General features: G+C 52.4%; 1 protein-coding gene across 2 annotated transcripts in view; it reads right to left on the bottom strand.

Annotated features, from left to right (window-relative positions):
• Vps35l (VPS35 endosomal protein sorting factor like) overlaps window positions 1-16,750 on the bottom strand; it is a 101,455-nt gene extending 84,705 nt beyond the window's left edge. Inside the window, exons 1-7 of one of the 2 annotated variants that reach the window (XM_015491116.2) lie at window positions 16,710-16,750; window positions 12,175-12,274; window positions 10,109-10,276; window positions 8,298-8,420; window positions 6,972-6,996; window positions 3,333-3,409; window positions 594-722 (exon numbers count right to left, since the gene is read on the bottom strand). In XM_015491116.2, coding sequence (XP_015346602.1) covers window positions 594-722; window positions 3,333-3,409; window positions 6,972-6,996; window positions 8,298-8,420; window positions 10,109-10,276; window positions 12,175-12,274; window positions 16,710-16,726 — 639 coding nt within the window. In that variant the 5' untranslated portion in view covers window positions 16,727-16,750. Of the gene's footprint in view, window positions 1-593; window positions 723-3,332; window positions 3,410-6,971; window positions 6,997-8,297; window positions 8,421-10,108; window positions 10,277-12,174; window positions 12,275-16,259; window positions 16,385-16,709 lie in introns of those variants that run through there. The other variant, XM_048789588.1, reaches the window with a different exon arrangement.
• Window positions 16,751-17,331: the final 581 nt, after the last annotated feature.

Genomic DNA, 17,331 nt, shown 5'->3' with positions numbered 1-17,331 from the left:
GAACTGAAGAGGAAATAAAAAGAATCCATGACCACTAAACTAGCCCTACAGAAGGTACTTAAACACTGCACAAAGAAGTCAAAAATCTTTAGAGTGAGCTGGGCATGGTGGCACATGCCTGTAATCCCAGCGGCTTGGGAGGCCGAGGCAGGAGGATCACAAGTTCAAAGCCAGTCTCAGCAAAAGCAAGGTGCTAAGCAACTCAGTGAGGCCCTGTCTCTAAATAAAATACAAAATAGGGATGGGGAGGTAGCTCAGTGGTCAAATGCCCCCAAGTTCAATCCCTGGTACCTGCCCCTCCAAAAAATAATCTTTAGTGTATGGAAGTCATAAATATGTCAGAATAGTTGTACCAGGACTCACATACTGCATAACCCAAGGGGTACCACCTCTTATGCAATCCAGCATCCAGGAGTGCTTCCTAGAATTGTACAGTGTACAACCTGTGCAGCTGCACATAGTGGCCCTGGGATTAATCATTTCATAAAAACACAGATTCATAATCATAGCCTTTCAAAGGAAGTATGTGAAAAAGATAAATAAATGAGGGCAAGACCCTGAAGTCTGGAGAGGTGGGAGGCACTAGACCTGACCTGAATGACGATCTTCAGGGCCTTCACTTTCTGGTCAGAGGCCCAGGCATCCTTCAGTGACTGGTTGAGTTCCTCTATGCGGTTCACGTAATCCTGCTGAGTCAAGTTCAACAGCTCCTTTTGGGATCCCTGTGGGTGGAAGGCAAAGGGGTAGGCACAGAAAGAAGAGGGAAAACTCCGTTTGACCACCACCTCCATTAGGAAAAACCAGGTACCAGCTGCGACCTGTAAACACCCCTCATGGCCCTACCAGGACTGACAGCTGTGTTTTGCAATCAAAGAGGCTCTTCGGGTTTTCTGCCCAGGAGTGGAGTGAAGGGGCCGAGGCAGGCCTTGGAGGCAGGCAGGGTCTGAGCTACACAGCTCCGTCTCTCAAGAATGGCATGATTCTGGGGACCATGCCTCCTGTGCTCTGGTGAGTGGGACAGGACTCACCTCATTCCCCATGATTGGGGCCAACATGGGCCAGGTGTGGTACTGAAGGCCGGGTGTACAAACATCTCTGCTCAGATGCTCAGGCACAAAGACAGTCTCCCTACACCACTAGTGTTTAAGATAAGTGCTTGCAGGGAACACGGAGTCAGGCCCAGAGGTACACCTGTGTTCCCAGGTACTCGGGAGGCTGAGGCAGGATTCCCTGAGCCCAAGAGTTCAAGGGCTACACAGTGAGGCCCTGTTTCCAAAAAAAAAAAGTAAAGAACAAAGTGATGTGGACAAGCCCTCGTGGAGCCCAGAGCCAGCTGGGCCTGGAAGTGGCCAACTCAAGAGGAGAGTGCTGGGGACAGGGAGTCCCTCAGCAAAAGCTGCAGGCACAAGAGCACACTGCCACCCCCACAGGTGACATGCCATGCAGGCAGATGTGTGGCCTGGTCCTCCACAGACACAGCAGTGCTCCTGGTCCCCAGCTGTCTTGGGGGGCTAGTCTCACTGCTCCCAGGAGGGAGGGCACATGGATACACGTGACAGTGCAGGGCCACATGCTTCTCACACACATACTAGATTCCCCAGGAAAGAGCTCCTTCAAAGGGCCTCAGAGCAGAAGGCTCAGGAAATCTGGATGGATCCCAAGCGGTCATCTGAGCTATGAGGCAGAGGCTTCCCTGCCCCTCTGCAGTAAGCAGCTGTGTGATCGGCCTGGAGAATGAGCTACGAGCAGAATGGTCTGTGTTCCTTCTGGGCTTTGGCAGCGAGAAATTACCCTCTGTTCAGCTCAGCTTGACAACCTTGGAAGCCAAATGTTGAGAAGCAGCGTCACAAGACAATGCGATGTCTGCCACCCGCACAGGGCATGCACGGTGAGCCAGCAGGAAACCTTGGTTAGGTTAAACCACAGATACGGGCTTTCTCGTTACTGCAGCGAAACGCAGCCTTACCCTCACTTATCTATGCTGACCTGAGAGCCACCAGCAGCCACTGCTGCTGGGAGCAGAGAGAAGCAAGGACAAAAAAAGCCCAAGGGATCAGCAAGGAGCCCACAGAGCCAGGAGGCAGGGAGGACAGCGCTACAGTTCTGGGTGGCTCTGCAGGTGCCTGTGGGTTCAGGGTGCTGCCCCCACCTCCTGTGGGACAGCCCCATTTTCAGCTGGGTTAGCTCCGGCGACTTTCAGGTGCTAGACTCCAGCCCTCAGCAGTTTCCCTGGACCAGCAGAGGCTGAGACTCAATGGTCATTTCTGAACTAGGAAGAATCCGGGGCTCCTGGACTCTGCGGAGCACCCAGCAGCTGTCTCAGAGCCGGAGGACCCTGTACAGGATGGACATTATGCGTCCCTTCTCGCTCGCAAAGCCTCCCATTCAGCCACACAGCTCTTCTTTATCCCCATTTCACTGGTGAACAAAGGCAGAGGTGAGGCAAGTGCCCAGGGCCGCCCTGTGGCCAGCGCTCCAGCAGTGGCCTCTGGGCTCAGGACCAGCAGCCACGCCAGCCAACATCTGCAGGGCTCACCGCGGTGGGCACTATCCTGAGCCCTTCAGAGACTCTGACCCGCTGAAGCCTTGTAACAGCAGCACAGGTGGGCGCTCCTCAGCCTTCCCACACCCTAGGGAGGTGGACCCAGGCACAGGGCAGCTAGGAGAGCTGTGCGAGCACCCAGAAGGAGCCAGTAGGGAGCAGGGATGCAAGACCAGGCAGGCTGGCTCAGGCTCTTGGTCTCTGTCACCATGCTGTGCTGCAGGGGACAAGCTCACCTGGGTCTGAGGGCCAGGAAGTAATGCTCACCTGTGAGCCAGGACAGGGAGGACTGTGGTCACCTGGCAGAGCATGCCCTGGTCAGTGCAGGAATGTGGGCCCTCAGCTGTTGGGGGGCTTTTCCAGAAGCTAGAAATCTGCATGTACCCATTAGCTTTACCTGTTTTTTTAAGAGCTGGCAAACGAGCCACATGCAGACCTATTACAAGATTCCTGAAAGCCACGTCCAGCCATCAGGGCGGCCATGTGTAAACTGCAAGCTGTGATCGCTGTACCGCACAAGGCCACTTCCTAGGAGGGGGCTCCAGGTGGTTTCTACTGTCAGGACTCCTCCCCAGATGACCAGGATGGCTCAGGTATCACAAAAAGAAAAGACGCCTCCAGAAACCAGGCTGAGCCAGGCTCCCACACGCTCAGCCAACTGCACGGCTGGCACCTTTCCCTGGATTGAGCCCAGAGTGCAGCTTGAGCCTAATCCAAGGGCAGCCACCGAGAAGGACCTCGCTAGGCAGGACGGAGAGCCCCCACCCTGTGCTCAACAGGGGATGCTCACCTCCTCAAAGTCATCCAGCTCCTCCAGGCGGGTCCGGACCTTCTCCGACATCGCAGACCCGGTGGCCCCAGCTCTGCCTAAACAGAACGCATCAGTCACAGAGGTGGCGTTTCTCCTGCACCACAGCCACAAGAGAAGGCAGCCTCCTGCCACACCTCATCGTGAGTAAAGATGCCAGGAGGGACTGGGGCTCAGCGGCAGAGCGCTCACCTCGCACGGATGAGGCACTGGGTTTGATCCTCAGCACCACATAAAAATAGGTAAAATTAAGGTGTGTGTCTATCTACAACTAAAAAATTATTTTTAAAAATACCGGGAAGTGATTTCATCACAGAAAACAGATCTTGAAAGCAACTCTCGTGGGGAGTCCAAGTTCCATCAGAAACACTAGCAAGTAAAGTCGCCCTCTCTCATGGCCTGTTCCACCGTCTGGAGCAGAGGGCCTGCTAGGCCTACACCCATGGGGAACCACTGCCACGCGCTGCCCACAGGGAACGGCCTCAGGTCTGCCAGGAGGTGGCCCTGGGGCCTCAAAGCCCTCTCTGCAGGCAAACAGGACAAGCCGTCTCCTTCCAGGTCTGCCAGCATTTCCCACGTCAGCAGAGAGCTGTGGGCAGAGAGGAAGGAAAGGACACCAGGCCAGCCACAGGGCAGGGGGATGGTCCAGCTGGTGGCTGCCCTCCAGGGCCCACCGCTTCAAAACCCCTTCCCCACCTTCAGGGGCTCCGCATCCTGCTCTGAGGTCCAGACGGCTCACACTAGCCCACAAACCACTATGGCTCAGACCTTGAAGGTCTCCCAAAGGCCGATGTGACTATGGCTGGTCCAGACCATGGGCAGAAGTGGGGCCTGGTCAGGCCGCTGGGGGTGCAAAAGGGATATTGGGTCCTGGCCTCTCCCTTTTCTGCTTCCAGCTGCCCCGAGGTGAACAGGCCTCCTCCACCAGTGCTCCCACCACGATGCGCCGGGCTGCCACAGGTCCAAAGCACCAGGGCCAAGTGGCACGGGCCGTAACCCCTAAACTGAAAGCCAAAATAAACCTCCCCTCCTTTTGATTATGTACTTGGTCAGTGACAAGAAGGTGACCAGCAGACACACCTAACTCTCAGCTTCTTTAGTTCTAGGCACTGATGTCTCAGCTCTGGGCAGTCTGAGAGTCCGACATAAGCTGATGGCTCTTGATCATTTAACTACCAATAACTACCGATAGCGACTTCAGTGTTGAAGATTCCAAATAATTTGCCATTTTAACCTTGTTTCTACCTTTTCCTTCATTCTGAAAAATACAAAAAGCATAAGCTTGTGTATTTAATAATTAAAAAAAATTGTAAGACCCTGGTAACCACCACCAGGCCATCTACTGTCTGGCTCTCATTCACAGCGATTGGTCCCTGCAGGTCCCCATGCTGTGGCACACAGCTGAGCTCATTTCCCCCCCTGTTCAGGGTTCTCCATTGTATAAAATACACTTTCTTTTTTCATTCTCTGGCTGGTGGAAGTGCGGATGCTTCCTGTCTGGGGCTATTACAAACAGCTCTGCTTCGTCTCCTACAAGCCTGAATTCCTGCAGGGCAGAGCTCCTCAGACCTCTCCAGCCACCGCTTAAGGATGTGTCGAGACAGATTCCAATCACCACTCTGAGGCAGGGCCTGTGACTCTTTCTAATGAGCTCCTGGGTGATGTCATTGCTGCTGCTCATTGAGCCACAATTTAAGAAATGTGGAACCAGGGCAGGGTTGGGAAACTCCTGTAAAAGCCCAGTCCAAATATTTCAGGTTTTGAGAGTCACATACACTGTTGCAACTGCTCAACCTCATCCCTAGCACTGAAGCAGCTGTAGACAATCTGTTGACAAACTGACAGTGCTGTGGTCCAATGAGACTGACTTCATGACATCAGGCGTGGGCCAGACTGCCTACAGGACGTAGTTTACCAAGCCCCAAGGTGTGGAATCGCTGGATGCAGGGGCTGCCCTGTTGCCTCAGACCTTTCAGACTGCTCAACCACCAGCTATGCGACTGTGGGCCACAGGAACCCGTTTTCCACATTGTGGTTATCAGGGAAGCTCAAGATCAAACCACCAGCAGAGGTCATGCCTGCAGAGGGTCCATATTCTGCTTCACAGGTGGCGTCTTCTTGCTGGGCCTCTCATGGTGGAAGGGTGAACCGGCTCTCAGGCCTCTTTTATAAGGGCATGAATCCTCTTCATGAGGACTCCACCTTTGAGTCCCGAGTCTTCCCTGAAAGCCCGGCTCCCAACACCCTCGCCTCAGGGGTTGTGATTTCAACATGGGTTTCAGGGACACAAACGCCAGACCACAGCACCTATCTTCAGGTTTAACAAGCAGGCCGAAGCATCCTCAGCAGGTAGGAGAGCTCCTGCCACCCCACACTCAGCCCTTTGCACTTGACCTGCCCAAGGCAGGTGTGATTTACTTTTTAGCCTGGGATAAAAGTTGCACCCATAAGGAAGGTGCTACAGGGGACAGATGATGGTGGAACATGAGGTTAAGAGACCAATTCTATAAGATGGGCCAACTGTGCTGACCCTCCCCCTCCAAGCTTTCTTTGCCCAAAGCAATCTGCCTGCAGCTCGGCCTGGCCCAGGTGGACAGGATGTCACATTTCTCCGCCAAGGGGGGGTGGGGGTGCAAAGGTCAGGTAGTGTAGGTAATGAATGATGGGGGTCAAGAGAGGATGAGGATCAGTTATCAAACAGAAGCCAAGGGTCGTGCTCTTGAGCACTCTGGGTTTCTAACAACCTCTGGGTCCCTGCCCTTGGTCATGTATTTGGGGAAGAAAGACAAGACAATAATTAAGGAGAGCGGTTCTGGGGTTTGTAAGAGCAAAACACACCCCTCCTGCAGACTCCCAACTTTGGGGCACCTTCTCTCAGAGAAGTCTGCCTTTTCTTAAATAAAACTTGCTTTCAATGCTTGCCTCAGACTTTCTGGGGCGTTTAATCTTCAACACTAGGAATAAGGACCCGTTCCAGACTGCTATCAGCCCCCTCTCCATTTCTCCCGCAATGTCCCAGGCTGCAGAGTTGGGGTGGGGGATTACACCTGGCAGGTCAACGATCTGCATGTGACCCCGGCTGTGCTCCTCTGTGCCCAGCAACGTAGGGCAACATCAGAAAAGGAAGCCCGTGTCCCATCCTGCAGGTGCAGTCAGCAGCAGGGCCAGGGTCTGCCTGGACACACAGGTTCCTCAGGGTTCCTGCCACACAGACCCTCAGGACACCCTGGTCCAGAGATTGTGACCGAGTCTCAGCAGAGAAAACTGCTGTGTTTAGGGACCAGAGGCTGCCAAGACAGAGTGGGCAACCCTGCACCAGCACAGCTGCGGTTTCACCAGGGACAAAGCCTTAGGGCAAAGGAACTGTGTCCACAGCAGTCCCCTGCATCGGGAGACACAGGTCCCCTGCATCTCTTAAAAAACAGGAAGCTCATCTCTTACTCCCAGGAACCACCTTGTATCTTTGTTCTGCTCCAAGTGTTTCAGCTCTGTATCTATAAGCAATCTTAGAGCTTTCAATGGAATTAAGCATCAGGACCGTTTAATACAAACTTTTCACTTGTAAAGTTATATTAAAGGTGGTGGCAGAATTTTCCCATGAAAACAAAAAACTTGTCTTACCTTTTTCAGATCCCATAAAAAGATTCTGCAGAGACAAAAAATTCATTAATAGTTTTAAAATCTAGGGCAATACAGCCACTTACCTGTTCAGATGGAAGTATGTATTCAAAGAAGGAAAACAAGGTCATTGGAACCACTGGAGATTCAAGTTCCTACTCAATTCAGGGCTCTCAATAATTAAGAAGAGGGGCTCTGGGGTCTATAAAAGAGCAAGACACACCCCCTTCCATGTGTCAGCATGAGCCAACATCCAAATTTTTGATATGACAGCAGCCACAACAGAACTATTTTTAACTTCTCTACTCAGGGTTTCCCACCCCCTACACTGCCGTCACTTGGGGCTGGATAATTCTTAAGTGACAGCTATCCTGTGCACTGTGGGACATCCTATAGCAGCTCTGGCCCTTACCCATCAGATGCAAGGAGCACCCCTGTACCTCTGACCACCAAAATGTCTAATTTCCAATGACCCCAGTGGGATAAAATCACTCCAGGTTGAGAATCACTGCTCTGCATTAACTGTGCATCCAGAAAAAAAAATTTTTTAAATAGTCCAGCGATTCTGTCCTTCTGCTTGAGATACCATGGGGAGGAGGCAGGGCCCTGTGGCACAGCCTTCCACTGCCCACTGGGCTCGCCTCCCTCCCTGGTCAACTGTCAGGCGCAGGCCACCTTCCCAGCACCCCTTTGCGTTCCTGCACTGTCCATGGCCACCTTCAAGACAACACGGACGGAGGGCTGTGAGGGACTCGCGCAGCCTCCAACGGGAGGTGCGCCTCTTCCCTTCACCTTGACCATGAGACACACGACGTACAGCAGAGCAGCAAGATGGAGCCTGACGACCTGGAGCTGCCACGCCAGCCCCAGTGACCCACCCCTGGTCTTTCAGTGAGAGGAGCATGCGTCTCTCTTGGTGACAGTGTTTGGGAAGACCCTGGTTATACCTACTGGACGGAACCTTAACTGCCACAGACACTCACCCGCTGGCCTGGTAGCTCTTGCCCTGCCGAGAGCAGCCTGCCAAGTGCAGGGGAGCTCTAGGTCCACACGCCCCCAGCCGGCCCAAGAAACAGCGCTCGGCTCTGGGCGAAAACCTAGCCGTGGGCCGAAGGCCCTGCAGGGACGGGCGCTCTCCTCGCTTCACGCCTCAGCTCCCCAAAGGCTCTGCAGTTCCCTTCTTTTTGGAAACTGTCACATCCCTGGTTTGACATTTTTTTTTAAAGTCACATAGCACATTTTCCCGGACTAACACTGACATAAGGGAAACTTTGAGAGCCCAGAATTGGGGCAACCTAAAGAAAAAAATCACAACATCTCGGTACTTACAATGGACAGCTTTTCCGTGGTCGTGTACCGAGCGAGGATCTCTCCCCGCTTGTTGGCCCATGGCTCAAAATCCGATCCTACGACCAAGTTCTCATCTTTGTCGCGTTTCTTTCTGGAGCTGTCCTAAGGAAGAGCAACACAACTTCTTCAGCAGCAGTATCGTTCTGATCTTTAAAACTAAGTTTAAGTAGAAGGTTGTAGTTCCCTACTGCACAATAAGTCAGATCCGTCTAAAGGCTGACCATGCTCTGCATCCACCATGGGGTCAGAACCCAGGGCCTCGAGCATGCTAGGCAAGTGCTCTACCACCAGGCAGCCCTTGTTTTAATGAGACAGGGCCTTGCTAAATTACTTAGGGCCTCACCAAGTTGTCCAGGTTGGCCTTACACTTGTGATCCTCCTGCCTCAGCCTCCAAAGTTGCTGGGATTAGAGGGTACGCCACTATTTACTACCAAAGGTTTACTATAATGAAAATATTTCATCACAAATGGCCAAAATATATATTTTCAAAGGCTGAAATGCGTTAGGAATCAAGGAAGCCTATTGAAAAGATGGCCGAGTTAATACAATAACTAACATCCAGGCTACAAGAAGCAAACTGCTAGGGAGGACACTCTGGTGGCAGCCACCAGAAACTCACACACACACTGCCTTCACCCAGTGATGAGCTTCTGGGACACTCTCCTGCAGAGTGCACAGGACACACGTAAGAAACCCAATGCATATCGTTTATGCCAGTAAAACCCAAAACAGCCCAGGAATGAGGAGTCAAGCATGTCATACGTGTCCTCAGAGCTCAACCCATCAGAGGAAAACATCTCCAAGGCATGCTGTCGAGTTAAAAAAAAAAAAAATTTAAACCGTTTTCAGCAGGCTTTTTGTTTAAAAAAAAAAAGAGAGATAAATGTATGAAATGCAGGAAGGAACATGGCTGAAAGCATGGATTCTGCAGCCAACCAGCCAGGCTTAAATCCCCGCGTAGAGTGATTTAGCATCACTCCCCTGCCACGTCTGACTTGGTAAGTGAGGGTTGAGACACCTCTCACAAGGTGAGGGAGCTGAACACAAAATGCTCTCAGAAAGATGCCTGCCAAGGCTGGGGCTGTGGCTCAGTGGGAGAGCGCTTGCCTAGCATGCGCGAAGCACTGAGTTTATTCCCCAGCACCACATAAAAAACAATAAACAAAATAAAGGTATTGTGTCCATCGACTAAAAATATAAAAAAAAAAAAAAAGAAAGAAAAAGGAAAGAAAGAAAGAAAAAGAAAGATGCCTGCCATGCGTTATGCTGACACTATTATTATTCATAAACGAATAGGCATGGAAACACTCAGAGACCACTTCTCATGGTCTGAGAAGTCAGAAAGCTATGGAAAAATATGTAGTACGCTGCTGCACCCCCAGGGTGGAGAACAGAGCAAGGGGGGTCCACAGGGCTCCATCTGTAGCCTTGGACTCTTACCTCGAAAACTAGCAAGTTATTAATGTAATTATGCAAAAAGAATTATCAACATGAAATTAGGGCTGACAGTGTAGATCAATGGCAGAGGACCGGCCTAGCACACAGGAGGCCCTGGGTTTGAACCCCAGCACCACAAAGCAAAGATACAACAATAAGTCAAAAAGACTCCCCTCATCTCTACTGGCCTCTCTCGGCCAAGGTCCTCCACTTTAAGCAGACCTCCCCGACACCTGGAGGAGAACCCGACTGTGCCCCACATGTTGATTTCTGCAACTTACAAACAAGGCACAGAGCCACCCACCCCTGCAGACCAGACCCAGAGCCAGCGACTGTCTCCACAGCATGTTACCGTTGCTGCTGCCATGGCTGCAGGGTCAGCAGTGGCTGCAAACAAGGAGAGGGGGTCGGTGCCATCGAGGACACTGCTCAGCGGGTCCACCACGGAGCTGGAGGAGGACGACGACGTGGAAGAGGTGCTTCCTTTCCGGTTCACCTTCTTTGTCTTTGATTCTGTGACCTGTGGGGAACATGCATGGTGCTGCCATAGGGGTCCCCCTGCCCTTGCCCAGGGGACACGCTGGGGCTCCTCTCATTCTGGATGCTGGCCTGACTGTTCCTGGCTGCACGGGCTTATGGGTACCAGGCTGCAGGAGAAGGGTTTCATCCAAGGTGACCCAAAATAAAACACAGCCCAGCACCAAGAGCAAGCTAAGCTCGCTGGCCAATCAGAAGCCACTCACTGCCTTCTATCTGTAGACTAATCAGAAAAGACCCACCAGCCTCCACAGGAAACCACCACTAAACCCCGCCCACCGGTACCTCGCTAACCAATCAGAAGCCACAACTGCCTTCCACCTGGAGACCACCAATCAGAAACAGCCCACCAGCCTCCGCAGAAAACCTCCACTCCAATCAAATGACTCCCGGCTCTGGCTTCGGAAGACCCCTGTTTCCCCAGTATGCACCCTTACTTAAGTCTCAAACTAGTTCAAACTTTTACTCATCAGCTTTATCTTTTAATGGAAGGGAACAACTGGGCCGGAGCCACTATGATGTAGAAGGTGACAATACCAGGCCAGGTCTCCGCCCCTGGTTCCTGATGCAGAGTCCCCATCCCCTGGGGATTCCTAGCTGACATGAGTGTCTCTCTCTAATGAAGAGACTCTGGGTGGCTCCTGGACAGGAGCTGGTCACCTGGGAAGGCAGAAGCTGGGAACTTGCAGCCCCACCCTCCCCGAGGGATAGGGGTGGGGCGCAGTAGATAACCTTGCCTGCTGTCAAAGCTACCTAAAAACTCCTCAAAGAAGGGGTTTGCACGTAGGCACCTCGAGGGGCTGGCGGATGGCCCGAGCTCTGCCGCCTCCCCCAACCTCACCCTGCACACCCCTTCCTCTGGCTGATCATCAGCATCCTCTAGCGTCCTTTAGGATAAACCAGGACACCTCAGTGAAGAGCTTCCCCGAGTGCTGGGGACCATCCTAGCAAGTAATGGAACCCAAGGAGGGCATAAGGGAACCCCAATTCGTAGGTTGGGGCTGGTGTCTGCAGTGGGGGCAACCTCAAGAGGCTGAGCCCTTCCGTGTGGAGAAGGCTCAGACTTGATCCTCTCCAGGGATAAGCGTGGCCTGTACAGCCTTGTTACTCAGTGTTGAAACCACTGCCCAGAGCTTAGGGTAGACCTAGACCTCAGCTCCACCACCCCAGACCCACTGCACCTGAACCTGCACTTTTAACAAGACCATCAGGCCTTCTGCCCGGCAGCCAGGGTCCAGGGTGCACGAAGGTGGGGAAGAGATGCTCAATACAGAACTGTCCTGGACAGGTACAGACATTTTCATTGTCACCACTCCCTAAAGGACATGGCATTAACAGCAGTCTATACAGCATGTTCCCCGCAGTAGGTATTCTAAGTACTTCCAAAGGGGAAGGAGGATGGCACAGTTACATGCAAATATTACCTGTCTCCTGTTACCTAACGGCTGTGGGCATGGGGCATTTTGATATGCACGGGGTCGTGAAGCCAAGCCTCCAAAGATGCGAGGGACACCTGTACTAGCTGATAACAGGCTCACCACCCACTTACCATCATCTTCTTCACTAAACTACCCAGAACAGCATGCACCACTGGCAACTAGAGTGATTCTAATGTTCCAAGTAGGTGTTAAGAAGCCAGGTCAGACACATCCATGCCAGGAACAGTCATCCCCTCCCCAGGAAGATCTCCCCAACGTGAGGAGGGGGTGCAAACAAGGGGGCAAGGTCAGTCACAAGAAAAAATGTTGACTCAAATAAGCAAAAGTAGTTGCCATAGCAAACCAGAAAATATTCCTGTAATTCCATGAAAACGACCCAGCAGTAAGCCTGTGATTCCCTGGATCCAGACACCCTTCGGATAGCCTCCTGGGCAAGACTCACAGTTATGGGTTTCAGCGGGTGGTAGTCCCCAAACTCCAAGGGCACGGCCTCCAGCCGGCAGGATGCAAATTCAGCCTTGTAGTTCCTGCTCCTGGAACACCTGGCAAGGCAAGCAGACAGGAGGCTGAGCCGGCCTGGGACACGGGACGGCCCACTGGTGGAGCTTATAGCAGAATAAACTGCCAGAGACCAACATGAAACACCAGATTTAAACAAATTTGGTGTTTTTTTCTTTTAATCCATTTGAAGGTAGAAGAGCTACCAAGGCCTCCTGGACTTGGGAGGCCAGACCCAGAATGAAGGGCTACTCCTGATGGAGCCAGCTTCCCAGGCCAGCTTCTCCACATTTTGAATTCTAGGCACAGGCCACCAAAGTGCCCGAAGGAAGCCTCGTGGGGCCAGAGAGAGCTGGGCTGGGGCTCATGTTTTCAGACAGCCAGGGCGTGGAGGAGCGCCAGGAGAGGCGTCCAGAGAAGAAAGAGGAATCTGGCGCATGCCACCCTGCAGAGCACTCAGAGGGCGAAGCTGGACAGAGGGAAAGGAAGCCGGGACAGAGCTGTCATCAGCTCAGGACAGCTGGGAAACAAAGGGGGAGGGAGAGCCAACTCAGTATGGAGGGAGGATAGAAAGTGAAGAACCCAGGACACAGGGGACATGGAGAAAAGGCCCCGCTGCAGAGCAGGCTCCCAGGGTGGAGGAGATGGGCAGCCGCAGGATTCCAAGGGGTGACAGCCGAGACTCCCCCCCCAAGAGCACCTCCCCCAACATCCAACTACTGGGCCTGCCCCCAGCAAGACCCCAGGAGGCACCTTGGCCAAAGCCCCTCCTGAAACTCCTCCACACGATTCCCCACTAGCTACCCAGGGCCGCTCTCCCAGTTCATGGAGCTGAGCCCCATGTCCCCCCTACTGCACCAGCCCCCTAAATACAGCCTACCTTATGGCTTTTAACAAGCATCACAAAACACTGTCTTTAACAAAGGATATGGGCACTTCCAACTTGTAAATATCCCCTCCCAGAAAAAAAAAAAGTTTTTCTGGGCACAAGAAACAATTCTGCCCCTTCCCCAACCTCCCTTCAGGGAAAAGGGAGACTCAAAGGGCCTCCCACCCCTCCCCAGAGTCGTGACTCCATTAACACTCGAAGGAGACACTGACACCCAAACCTTCACCCACATGCCCAACCACCACAAATGCCAAGGCACAGCCTGTGTGTGTGGGGGGGTCTTATTTCCATTCCTTTCAAAATAAATTTGGCTTCAAGAGCAAAGGAGGAGGAAGACTTGTGATGGACACTCGACTTTTATTAAGAGAAAATGCCAACCATGATGATACATGGCCTCCTCATCCCCGTGCATCAGTTACAAAACTCATCTTCCAAACACTGAATGACAACACTATGGAAGAGCCTAACCAGCTCCCGTCCAACTGAGGATAGATCAGTCCCTTCTTGATTTACAATTAAAAAAAAAAAAAAAACCCAAAGGATAAACACATTTCAATAATAGTCATTACCATGAAGATGGAATTTAAAACATCAAATTATACTTTTCCTCTTTTCAAATCACTCTCAACTTTATTAGCTGTCAAGGAAAACAGAATTTTGAAAAACTGATGAGCAGAAAATGTAATACAACTGGAAATTAGGTTGCAAATGTGTTTCCTGTTCCTATCAGAACTGACAGACAACTGGGAAGGGTCAATACGCCACGACTCCACCTGCGACCCGTAAGAGTTCTCATTTATCATACGCAGGGTTCGGGGCCAAGCCTTTTACCTCCACTCCCTTTAATCAGCTCTATCTGATGGATGGTGATCACTACCATTTTTCCGAAGATGGGGCTGTTCAGTGTTGGAAATTTGTCAAAGCTGACAGCAGCAAGTAACAGAGTCAATAGTTCTACAGATTATAAGTCATCTCAAAACCTTAGAAATAAAGCATCTGTCAGCCAGGCATTGTGGCCCACTCCTATAATCCAAGGGACTCAGGAGGATGAGATAAGAAGATCACACGTTGGAGGCCAGTCTCAGCAATAGTGAGATCCTGCCTTAAAAAAAAAAAAGTATAGCCAATTTTCTACTTAACAGAATCAAGCTTTGAAATGATATTTTTTAAAAGTTGGGACATGAGTGGAAAAAACTACTTCCAGAAATATTTTTTTTAAACAAAAGTCTTCCTTGTCTGAAAATCCCTAGGCAACTACAATTTGAATTTCAACCACTTCCATTATTTCCTCAAATTTGCTGCAGTCCTCTGCCTTTCCTGCGGTTTGAGACTGGAAGTGGTGTTTTCTTTCATCTGGGGGTCCCTGGCAAAGCTGACAGCGACCTCTAGTGGACATTTTCTCAAAACCGCTTCACTCTTTTCCTCCAGGCCCAGCTGATGGCCCTGGTTTTGGGAAACACACACACACACACACACACCATGAACCAAAGATCCAGTGCCTGAAGGGCTCCTGGGCTCCTTGGCAGCTGCCACAGAAAAAAAGTCCAACACTTCATCCCTGGGTTATTCAAAGTGTGGCTCTCAGGTCACTAGCAAGGGCAACCCATCACTTGTGGAGTGTTGTAATACCCTAGGACCACAGCATCAGGACCTGCATGGTAGCAAAATCAGGTGGCTCCAATGCACATTAAGGTAACAACTCCCTACATGAAAATTGTTTATATTTGATGATATACACAGAAGATTGAGCATGAATTACCAAATTAATCTCCTTTTAGTAGAAATACCAAAATTCACTAAAGAGTTCTTGCCAGCTATTTCAATTCAAGTATTTAGAGACTAATCACATAATCTGACCACATGGCCTTTCCTCACACAACCTCCAAAACTCTGAAAATGTTGTAGAAATCCTGGCTCCATTGGGTGGTACTTTCCAATGTGTTACCACCAGATGATTAAGTAGGAAATGAGACCAGGGATGCAAGGGATATCTCATCTCTTGGTCCGGGCCAAAAATTAAGATGTGGGTGAAAAGGCATTCTAGGGGAGATCCAGGACAGTGTATGGTACTTGGGGAGCCCTATAATCTACAAACAGCCCAGGAGTTAGACTTGAGGCCCAACTGGCAATGGGTCTCAAGGTTAGACTTGAGCCCCAACTGGCAATGATGATCATGATCTCCAGCCTCCAAACCTCAGCTCACCTGTGGGCTGCGTTCTCAATCCCCGAGCCTCCATCTCCTCACCTGAGGAATGGAGTTAGGAATTAAATGAGATGCTACGTGTGAAGCACTTCACCCAATGCCTGGCACAAAATAGGGCTTGATAAACATCAGCTGAAAGCACCCTCTACACAAAGATCTAGCACAGCTGTTCCTAACAGTACCTGAGTAGCATGTGACCAAAGGCCTCCCGGGGTTCCTTGTTCGCTCATCAATGCTACTGAGCCCTTAAAGCTGCTGTTCTGGGCACCCAGGATAGGACAGAGTCCCTTTAAATGGCCAAAAGTTAGTGAGGAAACTGACCTTGGAACAGGCACCAACACACCGAGAAGCCAGATTAGGAACCAGGGAGAACCTAGGTGCTTAAGGGTCATGGCATCCTCGCATTTTAAAACAAACTCCAAAATTTAGTACAACTGCATTGGGATGCAGGGGAAGACAGTCCTCCCGGAGCTCATACCAGAATCCAGAGAAGTTCAATGAAATCAGGAGTTTCTCGAACTTGGGGTGCTGTCTTACTGATTTCCCCCAAGTGTGCTCGGTCTCTTGGCCAGGCCAGCCTCCCTAGGTCAAAAGGGACCCCAGGCGAGGGGGACCAGGGCATCCAGCACCGATTAGTGTGCCTCGGAGGTCACAGGTGACGAACAAGGAGCAGTCAACTGCTTCACAAGCATAAACCCAGGGTGCATCGGGTGACTTCTAAGGTGTTGGGCTGCACCTTTTTTCACTTGCTGGCTCTGGCTCGTTCATCATCCCATGTAAGCTACTTCCCACCGTTTGCAGAGAGATCAGATGCAAGAGAGGTCTGCCGTCGCCAAATAATCCCCTTGTCCCCATCACAACCTGTGCGAGTTCCTCACGCACACCAGTCACCTGCTGGGGCCTGACGGTCCCGTCACCCCACTGGAACCCCACACGCCTGTCGCGTGATGAGCTCCAATGCATCCTGCAAGACCCAGTTTAAAGCAACTCCTCCGTGAAGGCGTGAGTCGCTGCCGCCTCGGGGTCTCGTCCCAACGCCTGTCGAACAGCTCGGGCGTGGGCAACACCCCACCGCCGTCCCCTCAGACCAAGGGGCACCACGGACGGGCGGCGCGGGGCTCTCCCAGGTGAACGCGCAGCTCTGGCCGCAGCCAGGCCGCCGAGTCTCCCCGACCCCACGGGCCGGGAACCAATGCCAGCCTCTCCCGGGAAAGTCGGGGTGTGGAAACCCGCGGCCCCCCTGGGGAATGCACGGAGGACCCTGCGGGCGGCGGAGAGCCAGCAGCCGGGACGACTCGGGGAGGGCTGCCCACACTCGCAGAGACAGACGCCCCGAGACGCCAGGAGACAGCCCCTCTCAGAAGCCCACACGCCACCTCTTCCTTACCACGGAAAGACGGCCATCTTCCTAGTCACATGACCGCTCTTCTGGGGCCGCCAGCCCTTTTTCTAGCATTCGGACGCCGCCACGCCCCTCTCTGGCCACCATGATTGTGAGGGGCAGCTGTTTGCTCCGCCTCCCCCAGGCGGCGCCTCCTGATGACGCCAGGATGAGGCGGGGCCGACGCAGTCCAGCGGAGCCCACGTTCGGGCTCTCCGCTGCCGCCATGATTGTGAAGGGCACAGGCCACCAAGTAGAACCCACGATACTAAGACCAGATCGCGGCTCCTGCTGGCGCCGCGATTATGAGGGGTAGAGGTGGCTACGTGGAATCCAGGCTGCTTCTCTGTCAACGCCGTTGAAAGGGATAGCTGTCGCTCCAGAGGCCGGGATGCGCGTTCCTCCAGCGCCATGATTACTAAGGGCATGAGCCGCAGACGCGGTGATCGTGAGCGTCAGGCCCCCGGATTTGGAGTGGCAGCTGGCTGCTCTACTGGGTCCTGTCGCCAGCCCACTGTCGCCCTGACGGGGCGGGGCTCGTAGAGCTAGGCGCGAACCACGGCTGCGGATTGCAGCAGAGTCCCCGCGGTCGGCCTGCACCCACCTGGCGGCTGCCCGGGACTTGGGG

This window comes from Marmota marmota, unplaced genomic scaffold (genome assembly GCF_001458135.2).
Source record: "Marmota marmota marmota unplaced genomic scaffold, marMar, whole genome shotgun sequence".
NCBI classification, from domain to species: Eukaryota; Metazoa; Chordata; class Mammalia; order Rodentia; family Sciuridae; genus Marmota; species Marmota marmota.
This window is presented reverse-complemented; position numbering and strand designations above follow the sequence as displayed.